This window comes from Staurois parvus, unplaced genomic scaffold (genome assembly GCF_062004578.1).
Source record: "Staurois parvus isolate SC_StPar_1 unplaced genomic scaffold, SC_StPar_1.0 ptg000549l, whole genome shotgun sequence".
Taxonomy (NCBI): domain Eukaryota; kingdom Metazoa; phylum Chordata; class Amphibia; order Anura; family Ranidae; genus Staurois; species Staurois parvus.
In genome coordinates, this window is record NW_028318345.1 from 6,584,119 (window position 1) to 6,599,327 (window position 15,209).

Genomic DNA, 15,209 nt, shown 5'->3' on the forward strand with positions numbered 1-15,209 from the left:
CTCTTAGACATTAGTATTTATAGTATCTTAGTATTTAGACATTATCTGCTTATCCCAGAGTCCAGCTTTAAAGGTTAAACTCATGCTTTATTTCTTTTTATTATATTGAATATTCTAAAGACATTTCACCTGTACTCTAGTGACAATGTAATGCAATAAAGTTGGCGTTTAGGGAAGGTAGATACTGTTTTTGGTTATTAAAGTTCTATTGACACTCTTGAAAATGCCATATTTAAGACCTAAAGTTATATTAAACTCTGATCTTAAAAAACATCTATTCAAATATATATGAAATAAAAAGCTACCTTGTTTTGCTCTCAGCTTCCTCAAAATGTCCAAATTTGGGAAGTTGGGGAGCTCACAGAGGACTTTATAAGAAGGAAAAACGCAATAAAAAATTATTTCATGAAAATTAGATTACGGGGTCATTAAGTAGTGGATGTGTATGGATTACTTTTTGGATAATAAGTCATTTTACTGAAAGTGATCAAAAATCCACAATGTTACAATTGTCACCAATATATAATGTCTTGCTCTCTGTAGCAACCAGTCTTTATTCTCATTTCATCTCCTGCCCTAGAAAATGAGAAGTTTGCTACTGGTGACAAAAAAGCACACTTTTCATACATTCAGTGAAGGCAGAATGGAAGTAGAATTGGGTCTCTAATGGCTAACAAATGTAATAGCAAAAACCTTGTGTTACCTGCTGTTAGCCAGTAGTTTTACTTTAATGTTTAAAAAAGACAGAAATATTTGTGTTGAGTGCCACTAAACATCCACATTGCAACCTCCTTACAAAAACAATATAAAAAGTGGGCTAAGGTCAAATAAAAAGATGTTGGTTTTATTGTACTAGTAGTTGGGACCTAAATTCACTATTTCAAAAAACACTGAAACCTTTAACTCTTTCCCACAGAGAATCTCTAGATTTGGATTCTCCTTAACTATGCCACATGCTGAGGGTATCTTTTTGTATGTCTGCTATTTGACAGGTAACAGACAAAAATTGTGCACAGCTGCTACCTCTCAGACCAAGCTGTCACAGATAGATTCAGCCACCAATCATGTGATCACCATGTCAGCTATGGTCACATGCAGTCTGGAGGTTTCATTCATGTAATAAGCAGATACCACTGCAGCCTGAAAAATAAATTTTAAAAAAACATTATATGCCCTTAAAAGGTATTTAAGTATGCAAATTAGTCAGTGTGTTAGTCTAGTTAACCGACACATGTTGACATTCCTAAATTTGGCCTGAAGTTCTAGACTTTAATAACCCCTGGTCATGAAAGGTTTAAATTAAAGAGAGGTGCCTACTTTCCTTCTCCCTGCCAATGCTATACAGCTAATCCCTTAGTTGTGATAAAAGGAGAACGTCCACTCAGTTTACCAAAACCAGATCTCTTTGTAATCCCTGGTAGCCAGAATCTAAACAAAACCTTACAGGGTCACTGGGAGTAAGTGGTTGTTGTTGCAGAAGAAACATATCATGTCTCTTCTCAAATAAAGAGTTGCCTGCTTGCTGATTTTTATTGCTTATGTTTAGTTCCACTTTAAACAGTTAATTAATTATAGGATCTCTTTAACTTTCAATGTTGACAAATGTTTACCTTTAATGCTTTGATACAGTGTACTGTAAATATCCTTTGTATTAAGAGCAAACATCATTGCCACCCTTCAATTGTTCACAATATATATTTTATGACTCTAAAAAGCTTTACAGCTGAAACCAAAGAAGCAATGTGATACTATGGAGGACAGTTCTACTCATTACACTAGGGTTTTCCAAGAACACAGTTATTGTATCTCCAAGAAAGCAAGCAGAAAGAGCAGTTCCAACACATGTATGCATTGTAGGTGTACTATAGAAAAATATGTGTGAAGTACTTATATTTGTAATTATGTTCATCAAGTGAAGGAAGCAGCTGATGTCTTATTCCAGACAGATCCTAATAATGGTATTCGATACAAAGCTGTTACCATTGTCCAGTCTATTGATTACATCAGATACCAGTTAGACTTTGGCAGCTTAACAATAAATGAGTGTATCAGGCTCTTTAGAGCATTGCACTCTCCTCTTCCCTTTGTTGTGTGGAGGCAACCCAGTTCAGGCCACAGAAATAGCAGAACAATTAGTCTCTTTACAGCAGACAGCACTGTCTGTGAATGTTTCATGGATAAGGCTTTCAGGACATTTTGTGCAAAATGTAAAACAGTGGGGTACACAAGATAAATAAGTATTTTATAGACAGGGTTCACTGTTGTTAACAAGGAACTCTGGAAAGTGGGAACCCTCTTATATTACAGATTAAAGGGTTCTGATCAAAAAAATTACAGTGCCACGTAAACCCGCATGAAAACAATTGCCCACAAATATTTATTTATATCCACTTGTCCTCCGAAAGATTTACCCCCTTCATGACCAGGTCATTTTTGCTAAGCGGTACTGCGCTACTTTAACTGACAATTATGCCGTCATGCAACACTACTCAAATTAAATTTATGTAATTTTTTCACATAAATAGAGCTTTCTTTTGGTGGTATTTGATCACTACTGTTTTATATATATATATATATATATATATATACAGTTGTGTCCAAAATTATTCAACCCCCAATGCTGTAAAGGGGTTTAGGGACTATAGTGTACATTTGGAATTGTATTCAGAATCAAATCCTACAAGGACGTTGTAACTACCCAAATGCAACTAAAATGACATCAATTGTTTATGTAATACAGTAGTAAATGGTTCTTATGTGGTTTCTTCATTGCCACAATTATTCAACCCCTTAAAGACTACCACTCTGAAGAACAGAGGTTCATACAGGTGCTTTCCATCAGGTATTGAAAACACCTGTGGATGTCACCGAGCAGCAATCAAGCATAATAAGCACCAATTAGGCAGCTTTAAAATGACTGTGATACTCAGCTCCTTCTAGACATTTACTGGTGTGGTTACAAACATGGTGAAGGCAAGAGAATGGTCCAGGAAGACAAGAGAAGAGGTGATTTCTCTTCACAGGAAGGGCAATGGCTATAAGAAGATTGCAAAGATGTTAAACATACCAAGAGACACCTTAGGAAGCATCATTCGCAAATTCAAGGCAAAGGGCACTGTTGAAACGCTACCTGGTCGTGGCAGAAAGAAGATGCTGACTTCGACTGCTGTGCGCTACCTGAAGCGTAGAGTGGAGAGAAGTCCCCGTGTGACTGCTGAGGAACTGAGAAAAGATTTGTCAGATGTGGGTACAGAAGTTTCAGCCCAGACAATAAGACGCACACTGCGTAATGAAGGCCTCCGTGCCAGAACTCCCAGGCGTACCCCCTTGCTGTCTCCAAAGAATAAGAAGAGTCGACTGCAGTATGCCAAAAGCCATGTGGACAAACCACAAAAGTTGTGGGATAGTGTTCTGTGGACTGATGAAACAAAATTAGAACTGTTTGGGCCCATGGATCAACGCTATGTTTGGAGGAGGAAGAACAAGGCCTATGATGAAAAGAACACCTTGCCTACTGTGAAGCATGGTGGAGGGTCAATCATGCTTTGGGGCTGTTTTGCTTCTGCAGGTACAGGGAAGCTTCAGCGTGTGCAAGGTACCATGAATTCTCTTCAGTACCAGGAGATATTGGATGGAAACGTGATGCAGTCCGTCACACACCTGAGGCTTGGGAGACGTTGGACCTTTCAACAGGACAATGATCCCAAGCATACCTCCAAGTCCACTAGAGCATGGTTGCAGAGGAAAGGCTGGAACATTTTGGAGTGGCCATCGCAGTCACCAGACTTAAATCCGATTGAGAACCTCTGGTGGGACTTAAAGAAAGCAGTTGCAGTGCGCAAGCCTAAGAATGTGACTGAACTGGAGGCCTTTGCCCATGAAGAATGGGCGAAGATACCCGTAGATCGCTGCAAGACACTTGTGTCAAGCTATGCTTCACGTTTAAAAGCTGTTATAACTGTAAAAGGATGCTGTACTAAGTACTAAGATTGAATGTCACTTGGGGGTTGAATAAAACTGATAATGCTGTGAGCACAGAAAAGACATTTGTGGTTATTTCATTATAACTGTTATGTTATATTTGTCTGACCTACAAGTGCCTCTTTAATGTAAATGTAAGCAAGATGACTGAATGATCAAAAGCAATGTCAAACTGGCCAAAACACTCAATTTCAGTGGGGGTTGAATAATTTTGGACACAACTGTATATATATATATATATATATAAAAATATATATGTACAGTTGTGTTCAAAATAATAATAGCAGTGTGTTGAAAAAAGTGAATAAAGCTCAAAATCCTTCTAATAGCTTTTATTTCCATACACACAAATGCATTGGGAACACTATACATTCTATTCCAAATCAAAACACGAAGAAAAATATATCAAATTTGTGTTGTTCCTCTAAAAAAAATTGAAGAAAAGTGAATATTAGACTGTTCAAAAAAATAGCAGTGTTTGTATTCTTCTTTACAAACTCAAACATTCACTATATAAACTAAAAAATGTTTGAAGATTTTGCTTTCCTTTGAATCACTTAATTAATATTTACCGTATTTATTCGAGTATAACGCGCAAAATTTTCTACCAAAAAAAGAAATCAAAGTTTGGGTGCGCGTTATAAACGAGGGCTGGGGTGGGGTGGGGTGACGCAGTGGCAGCCGATCCATTGAGGGCGCAGGCGCTCACTGTACGCGAAGAAAAAAAAACGTCCCCTGTGCCGGCCCCGCCCCTTTAAGGGGCGGCGAAAACAGGGGATCGTTTTTTTTTTCTACGTCCCCTTGTCGCGTACAGTGGGCGGCCCGAACTGGCGAGATGCACTGGTGAGGTGACGCAGTGGCGGCCGGTCCATTGAGGGCGCATGCGCTCACTGTAGAAAGAAAGAAGAAAAAAAAACGTCCCCTGTGCCTCTTCATTTCGTATGGTCGCCTCTTCATTTCCTTTCCTCGCCCACACGTTACGGTAAGCATTGCTGTTTTGCTGTGTTCTTCATTTTATAATCATATTCAGTGTTCTTCATATTATTTATTGATATACTGGTACCCGTTAGATGGCAACTCAGGGTATCAAGAGAAAACGTTCTGCATATGACGCTTCCTTCAAGCTCAAAGTTGTTGGTCATGCTGCAATTCACGGAAATCGAGCAGCTAGCCGAGAATTCACTGTACCAGAGACGAATGTTAGAGAATGGAGAAAACAGAAAGTCGTCCTGAAAGATATGAATAAAACCAAAAAAGCACAACGAGGTGACAAGCCATGTACCCAGACATGGAGAAGGAACTTTATGAATGGATCATTGACCAAAGAAGTAGTGGGTACATCGTCACATCACTCCACATTAGACTTCAAGCCCAAACGTTTTGCAAAGATTCAACCTTCAAAGCCTCTAATGGATGGACACAAAAGTTTATGAAAAGGCATGGACTTGTAATACGCCAGAAAACAAAGATAGCGCAGAAGCTGCCAAATGATTTAGCAGAGAAGATCACTTCATTCCATACCTTTACAATCAACCAACGCAAGCAGATTAATTTTGAACTTGCACAGATAGGCAATATGGATGAGACCCCCATGTGTTTTGACCTACCAGGCAACAGGACAATTGACAGCAAAGGGAAGCACACAGTCCAGATTAAAACCACAGGCCATGAGAAAACTCATTTTACGGTTGCGTTATCCTGTATGGCAGACGGTTTTAAACTTAAACCAATGGTGATTTTTAAAAGAAAGACTATTCCAAAAGGAGTTAAATTTCCACCAGGTGTCGTGATCCATTGTCATCCTAAAGGATGGATGGATGAGAAGGGCATCATTTTATGGTTAAATAAAGTTTGGAATACTAGACCAGGCGCACTACTGAAGAAATCCATGCTTGTATGGGACCAGTTCCGCTCACACCTGACAGACACTGTGAAAGACAAACTGAAAAGTCTAAAGACATTTCAAGCTGTGATTCCAGGTGGACTAACCTCTATTCTTCAGCCACTCGATGTTGTTTTAAACAAACCCTTCAAAGACAGAGTCAGGGAAAAGTGGAATACCTGGATGAAATCCGACGACAAAGAATTGACTGCAAAAGGAAACCTCAAGAAACCTGGCCTATCTCTCGTGACATCTTGGATTAAAACATCATGGGAAGACATGCCAAAAGAAATGATCATCAAGAGTTTTTTAAAGACAGGCATCAGCAATAAAATGGACGGCACAGAAGACGACCTGCTGTGGAATTCAGACTCAGAAGAAAGCGAAGAAGCTGGAGAAACAGATGTTCCTGCCAACTGGGACACTGATGATAAATTAACTCTAGAAGAATGGGAACAACTCTTTAGTGTATCTGATGATGATGAATCTGACTTTGAAGCATTTTAAATAAATATTGTTACCGGTAATTTTATTTCGGTATTGTGTTTACCTTGTCAATAAATGATTTTTATCATGTCGCACGTGTTCAACAATGTTTGTCACTTACAATGCTTGGTCTGAGCCGAGAAAAAGTGAAACAAAATTTTATACCGATTTTTAATCGAAAATTAGGGGTGCGCATTATACACGTGTGCGCGTTATACTCGAATAAATACGGTAGTTGTAGTCGCACTGTTTCTGAGAACTGCTGTACATCTGTGTTGCATGGAGTCAACCAACTTCTGGCACCTGTGAACAGGTATTCCAGCCCAGGATGATTGGACTACATTCCACAGTTCTTCTCTATTTCTTGGTCAGAAACTGCATTTTTGATGTCACCCCACAAGGATTAAGATCCAGGGATCGGGCTGGCCACTCCATAACGTCAATCTTGTTGGTCTGGAACCAAGATGTTGCACGTTTACTGGTGTGTTTGGGGTTGTTGTCTTGTTGGAACACCAATTTCAAGGGCATTTCCTCTTCAGCATAAGGCAGCATGACCTCTTCAAGTATTCTGATGTATTCAAACTGATCCATGATCCCTGGTATGCGATAAATATGCCCAACACCGTAGTATGAGAAACATCCCCATAGCATGATGCTTGCGCAACCATGCTTCACTGTCTTCACAGTGTACTGTGGCTTGAATTCAGTGTTTGGGGGTCGTCTGACAAACTGTCTCCGGCCACTAGACCCAAAAAGAACAATCTTACTTTCATCAGTCCACAAAATGTTGCGCCATTTCTCTTTAGGCCAGTCAATGTGCTCTTTGGCAAATTGTAACCTCTTCAGCACGTCTTTTTTTCAACAGTGGGACTTTGCGGGGGCTTCTTGCAGATAGCTTGGCTTCACATAGGCGTCTTCTAATTGTAACAGTACTCACAGGTAACTTTAGACCTTCTTTGATCTTCCTGGAGCTGATTGTTGGCTGAGTCCTTGCCATTTTGGCTATTCTTCTATCCATTCGACTGGTAGTTTTTCACTTTCTTCCACGTCTTTCAGGTTTTGGTTGCCATTTTAAAGCATTTGCAATCATTTTAGCAGAGCAGCCTATCATTTTCTGCACTTCTTTATATGTTTTCCCCTCTCCAATCAACTTTTTAATCAAGGTACGCTGTTCTTCTGAATAATGTCTGGAATGACCCATTTTCCTCAGAATTTCAGAGAGAAATGCACTGTAACCAGCATGTACAATATTTGCTGCCTTCCTTCCTTAAATAAGGGCAATAATTGCCACCTGTTTTTCGAAGAATGAATGACCTCACTAATAGAACTCCACATTGCTATTATTTTGAAGATGCCCCTTTCAATTAGTGATTAAATTACACAGAATCAGCAGCATGCATGTCATGACTGTTGGGTCTGTTGGATTTCAATTACTCTACTACTGCTAGTAAATTATTTGCCATGTAGAAATATAATTTCTACCAAAAACAGTGATTGATCAGGTTAGTGATGTCTGACTGCTATTATTTTGAACACAACTGTATATATATATATATATATATATATATATATATATATATATGAAAAAAGATCAAAAATTTGGAAAAATAAACAATACTTTTTTACTTTTTGCTACAAAACATATCCAATAAAAATATTTTAAACACTCAAATTTCTTATATTTCTATATATATATATGCAGTATATATGTACTATAATTTGTAGATGCTATAACTTTCATGCAAACCAAATAATATACATTTATTGGGATTTGTTTTACCAAAGACATGTAGCAGAATACATTTTGGCTTAAATTTACAAAGAAATTTGAGTTTTTAAAATATTTTTATTGGATATGTTTTGTAGCAAAAAGTAAAAAAGTATTGTTTATTTTTCAAAATTTTTGGTCTTTTTTCATATATATATATATATATATATATATATATATATTGGAATTTTTTTTTGTTACACTAGTAATGATGGCAATCAGGGACTCATAGCGGGACTGTGACAGTGCATTCCGACACTGTGTGAACAGACTGTCACTGACATCACCAGTGACACTAATACAGTGATCAGTGCTAATAGTATGCACTGACACTGTACTAATTTCACTGGGTAGGAAGGGGTTAACATCTGGGGCAATCAAAGGGTTAACTGTGTGCCTAGGAAGTTTTAATGTGTATACTGTGTGCTGATTTTACTAAGGGATCTTTTTGTGTTTTTCCCTGCTTATCACGGAATGAAATACCAACATGATCACCTGTCACTATAAAGAGCTTTTTGATGTTTACTATCACAGAGCTCTGTCCGTGAATTACTGAGCTGATCAGCAGGTCCCAGCAGTCAATCATTGGCCAGGACCTGCTGATCGGCTTGTTCTGTAATGAATCACAGCACAGCAGGGTCGGTGGCTGCATGCATGCCCTACCCAGAAGCGTTGATCATGTACTAGGCATGTGATCTAGCGCAGAAGAGCCGCTCTGACACCGTTTATGTAAGCTTTGCGGTTGGCAAGCTGTTATTAAGTTACTGTTAAAGAATGGAGAGACATTAACGTACTTTATAGATATAATTGGTTTTAAATAGGAATAATTCCAGTTATGTAATGCATTTATATAGAGATCATGTGGTGTGATATATATATAATAAGACAGTTGATACTGTGCGTTTTTCTTTTCCCAGCTGTCAAATTTGGACGAATGTCAAAAAAACAGCGAGACAGTCTATATGCTGAAGTTCAGAAGCACCAACAGCGGTTACAAGAACAAAGGCAACAGCAGAGTGGAGAGGCCGAGGCTTTAGCCAGAGTATATAGCAGTAACATCAGCAATGGTCTAAGCAATCTCAACACTGAAACAGGCGGCACTTACTCAAATGGACATGTCATTGACCTGCCAAAGTCTGAGGGTTATTACAGTGTGGATTCTGCACAGCCCTCACCAGACCAGTCAGGCATAGACATAAGTGGAATGAAACAAATAAAGCAAGAACCTATTTATGACCTTACATCCGTACCAAACTTATTTATGTATAGTTCTTTCAACAATGGACAGCTCTCACCTGGAATAAGCATAAGTGAAATTGGTAAGTAGATTTCACTAATCAGCAGGAAAACAGCTTTGGTAATGTCATCTGATCACTGGTGTTACTTCTTTAACTCATTTTTATAATGTTAGGACCATACATACTGTCTTAGTTACTATTGCAAATGGGATAAGATATATACAGTATATGAGGTCTCATGCACAACTTAGATTAAAAACATCCTTCCCCTTGTGTTCTGTTCTTCACTCAATGGATGCACTGGGAACTAAATACATTTCATCTTACGGTTACAGTAGTTAACAACGACATCTGAAATCTATAGATGTATGCGTTAGCCACAGGCATAACATTTTTATTTGTCATTGGCCCATGTATTAAAAAAGAATCTGTGCGTCAGAGACGTCAGGATAATTTTCCAGAAGGGCCAAATGTGTCTGCCAGGATTTGGGAACACTAGGGGTTCATGCATTTCCACTGCCATTCATCTTTCTCCAAGATATATATCTTATTGCATATATTGGTCAGGCACAGAGTTTGTTACTGTATGTAACATATTTCTAGGTACCCAGGGATGCATTTAGTATATTAAGAAACTTTGGTCCCTCATTTAATGTGTAGCTAGCAGCCATTGTGTCACAAATTGTGCAGCCACAGGTATTGACTTTCAATCAGATGTCAGGTGTGGGCCTTAAAGTAAACAGCCTACTTATTATTATAGAGTAAATGACTCAATGATTCACAAGGCCAGAAAAAGGATGTTTTCATATTAAAGCGGAACTACACTGTATCTGAGCACCACAAACGCTATTTAGTTAATTTTTAATATTCAAAGCAAACACCCCCATGCATCCATGTCCCCATGCATTATTTTGCTGAGAAATCATTTTGAAAAACATCCTTTGGCATTTCTGGCAATGGCCATCTTGAGTAAGGGAAAATTATTTAGGTAGCATTTACTTCCTGGAATCCATCTGCCCTTAGCTCAGGCATAGGCTGAGCTGAGAACCCTCCCCTTCTGAAGACTGCTGGGATGTATGACATCATTTGCCGAGGCATGAAAACCAGGAAGCAACTGAATAAATGAAAAAAAAGGTTAAAAGAAGTAAAAATTATATACTATCTATTTATTTACTAATACTAGCAGCATAAGGATTAAATATACTAAGAAATATATATATATATATATATATATATATATATATATATATATATATATGAGAAAAGAAAGTGTGACAAACCAACCTTGGAAAATAATAAGCAAAGAAAACTAGTGCACGCCTAAATTTTAAACTGACACATTGAAAATATTCAATACATAATATATGTGCAAAACAATCTGAATGTGAATCCATATATCATATGGACCAATTCTCAGAATTGAAAAGTGATAATTTCATGGCCCAGACGGAGACATATAGTGTAGTATATTTTATTTAAGCGTATTCCCTGAGGACGTGCATGCTCACGAAACATGTTGGGAGGGGCCTTACGTGCTGGAGTCACACAGACGACGGTATTCGGTGCAGCGGCCATCTCTGTAAGTCCAGACAGCTTGTTTGTTTGATGCATCCACATGGTTGTTTTAGTTTTGTTTTATCCAATTTTAAATAAAACATACTACACTATTTACCTCCGTCTGGGCTCTGTGGTGTGAGCTCTTCCCATCTAAGACTTTGGAATTGATGACCAGGAATTGAGACGCAGGAATGATTACGGTGGCTATGATACATGCAGTTGCAATTTAACCCTCTGGTGAGTGCATATGGGTGAAGGAGTGCACATTGCTGGTGGTGCCGGGAAGAAGAAGTTTGGCCATCTCTTTCTCTTTGCACTATTGAGACACTAATCATAGTTGGATACGCACTGTAATGATTGGACTTTTGCATTTGTTGCATCATATCTAATGAATTATCACTTTTCAATTCTGAGGATTGGTCCATGTGATATATGGATTGACATTTGGATTGTTTTGCACATATATTATGTATTGAATATTTTGTATGTGTTAGTTTACAGTTTAGTGCTGCACTAGTTTTCTTTGCTTATTAAGGATTAAAAATAGTCCATGTTGATCTCGAGAGTGAAGTTTCGCTTTCAGTTGAGGGTTGAAAGGGAAGGTTCAGGGTAATCCCTGTAAACCAAAACGCCTGGGGCACTAGTGGGACTCCAGAAATGTATGCAGATAAATATTGTTGAAGCAATATGGGGTTTTGTTGCTAGCAAATCATCCAACTTGATTCTTCTGAACACTAGTTAATATTATACAGGAAGAAAGACTGATACATCAATCAGGAATCATGGCTGAAAAATATCTTTTTATATAAGCATAATATTAAAATTACATAACTAGCCAATCTAATGTCTTTAGTTGCCATTTTCTAAGAACTAACAGAGGGCACTGCAGCAAAAATTTATGCATGTACATGTACAGAGGGTCAGAGGTCTTCATAAAAATATGTTAGCTGAGTTACTATTTACTTGATGACTTCTCAGCTCAGAACTGTAGCACGGGGAAATTTTCCTGTTATGAATTCACAGAGGGGGCAGCTATTATTGGAGATTTCTTTCATTCAGAGATTAGGGCTATGTCACCAAACTGCATTTAGAGATTAGGGCATTGTCACCAAAAAGCTTACAGAGTGATATGCAACCAGCAGTTAAACAGAAAGTTTACAGCACAGAAATATTGGTTTGTACGCTTTCATTTTGGAATCTAAAGGAACTGAAGGCAGTAGAGTAAAAGTCACTTGTTTAAATGGGGTCCTGTGGGCAAAATCTTCTCCTTACTTACCCTGCAGACACTCATACTGTCCAGTAATACACAAAAATAATAAGATATAATTGTATTGATCTACAGATGGTTCATTTGAACAGCGGCATCCTTATACAACAGTTTATTTGGTCCTGTTCAACCCCTGATTATTTGGAATAGCATAGTTGTAGTGAGCTAGTAAAGGAAAGACGCACTTGGGTCTCCATGAAAGTTGTTCATCCTGTACCCCCAAGTTATATCCTATATTTCATATACCAAAACAAACAACCCCTTTGGGAAAAGAAACCTAAACTTTTGATGTTAAAATAAATTTTTTTTTGCCACTTTCATTTTTTTTATTTTTTATTGTATGCTGTCCACTTTGCACATTGCCATGTACATGCCTTGATAGTTGTGCTTTGCTTCACTAAATATTTTTATGTAGTTTCTGGTAAAACCTCCTGCTTTTTGTTATCACACCTACAAATGATTATACTTTGGCGTGACATTAAAAATTAAAAATGAATGAAATGGTATTTATTCTTATTTTGTTCATGCACTGATTTTTCTCCACACTGATTTTCTTCATTTTCTTTTATCAAGAAATCACTACAGTAGAACATGTTTGACTTACTCTTTTCATTTTTCATTTTTATTTTCATGCCATAAGTGATTTTTTTTTAACCAGTGTTACATTCCTCTGAGCAAAGATAGCAAGATATTCCTGCCAAAGTTCTCTATAATGTAGATTCCAGGCAGAAGGCTATGGCAATACTGCAATGGCTGTGACATTGTGTTAAGTTTAACAATTTGTAAATTCTGTGATAAAAAGCTGCCAAGAATTTCAACAGAGCAAAGGCTACTTAAATTTGAGTTATGAAGTTTTCATTTAATATATTGATATTTCTTAGTGCAGTTTGTATATCTAAACCATTTAACAAGTCTTTATCATTATGGAAATGTATGTGACATTGATCAGAAAAAAAAGAAACCTGATACTTACATTTAATATGCCGTTAGTGTGTGTTACTTATTGGTATTGCAATAATCTAATAAAAATAAGGACACTTAATTACCTGTTAAGTTTAAGTTAAGTTTATGGAACTTGCCACATTGCATTGCTTAAAAGTCCTTCTTTTGACTGCTGCTGTTTTTGTACTCTGTGGCAATAGATGAGGAACAGCTGTCACATTTTGAAAGGCTTTGCTCAACTGATCTTTGGACCACCTATATCAATGTTCTCTGTTTATAGTGCTCTTGTACACTGTACTCATGAATGAAGTCTGGTGGTGTAGACAGAATGTCTGCCAACAGGACATAATGTGATTCTGATCCTCCAGCTCCTTCCAAAAAGCTCATTGAGATCTGAGAGGTAGAATTAAGGCTTCACTTGCTAGGCGTTCTGTGCAAATCAGTGTACACTCAAATCACAGCTCTTTCATTCTAATCAATTAACATGAGATAGAGAATAACTTACTGTGCATTGTTATTTACTTACATTGTTCAAAACTTAATAGATTACCTGCATGGCAGAAACTGTTTAAACCAGCAACTTAGTTTAAACTGAATTCCAGGTCATTATTAAAGGCACAAATTTGTTATGTTCTGTATGCATTTTTAATGCAACTGCTGTAAGTAGCTGAATTTGATATCATTCTCTTGCAATTCCATTAAATTGGTACTGGGAGAGGGAGGGGCAAAACTAGCAGTCAGTCAGGTTAGCTTCATGAAATTATGTTGACAAGCAACAGATTGATAGGAGGGGAGTGCAGAGGTCTGACCTTATCTGTTTGCCAGTACTTTCACTGTCTAATGAGTAGGCTGGTGTTGTAAAGAACATGCCATTGTATTTCTAAACTAATGGGTGTAATTCATTTGATTGGTGTGATCGGGCTTTGTAAATTTCAGGAGTGACAAAATAAATCATTTGGCAGGTAAAACTGCTCTCATATACATTTCATTTTGTATGTAATTGTTTGCCTGGAGTTTAACCTTAAAAAGACACATTGCATTTAAAATGTACAATTTTGCCTTTCATTTTGAATTATTTGCAAATAATGTAATACACAAAAATAATAAGATATAATCGCATTCATCTACAGATATTTAATCTTAACAGTGGCTTCCTTACACAACAGTTTCTTATGTCCTCTTCAACCCCTTATTATTTGTAATAGCATTGTTATAGTGAGCCAGTAAAGGAAAGACGTACTTATGCTTGGACCCCAAGAGTTCATGGGACCCCATGACAGTCATTCATCCTGCATCCCTTGTTACATGCTAAATTACATGTATCAAAACAAGCAACCCCCTTTGGGGAAAGAGAACCTAACCTATTGTGTTAAAATTTATGTTTTTGTGCCACTTTTAAGGTTTTTTTTTTGCACGTTGCCATGTACGTGCCTTGATAGTGATGTTTTGCTTCACTAAATATTGTGTTAAAAGTATTATAACAGTGAGCTCCTGAAATGTTTGGAACTCTAATAATATGTTCTTTTCTATTGTGATGCTGCAAGCTGAATGAATGATTTGTAAGCAGCTGTGTGATATCAGCAATAACAGTCATTTATATACATTGCTGAAATAAGAACTGTCTGTGTTGCCAAGAACTAAGAATCTCTTCTACTTTTTTCTTTTATAATATACATGGTGAATGAAAAGTTGTTTTGAGTAACACAGAAAATGTATTGGTGGATGGTACATGTGCAATAAGCTTCTATGGCCAGGTGCAGCCTAAATATTGCATACAGCATTAGGGTTGACACCGTATAAAGCCACACTGGCTGAGCTGTGGTATGGGCACTTAGCCATTCAGCTCATCACAATCCCTTTTCAACATTTGCATGTACAGCTTTATGCCTTTTTTTTATTTATACTGTATATTCTTCAGCTAAGAACTGGTTAATGGCTAACACTGTTGCAATTGGACTTTCCTTGGTTGTACCGGAGTGATGCCTGCAGCTGGGATCACCCCAGTACCATTTTTTCTACAGAAGTCAGCCAGCTCCCTTGAACAAGCAATTGGAGCAGATACTAGCGGATACTCAACCCCCCCCCCCA

At 37.6% G+C, this 15,209-nt stretch overlaps 1 protein-coding gene across 1 annotated transcript in view; it reads left to right on the forward strand.

Moving 5' to 3' along the window:
• The window catches only part of RORB (RAR related orphan receptor B), a 321,322-nt gene that overhangs the window by 251,381 nt on the left and 54,732 nt on the right, over nucleotides 1-15,209 (forward strand). The window contains exon 4 of the mRNA XM_089691078.1: nucleotides 9,035-9,436. Coding sequence (XP_089547204.1) covers nucleotides 9,035-9,436 — 402 coding nt within the window. The remainder of the gene's footprint in view (nucleotides 1-9,034; nucleotides 9,437-15,209) is intronic.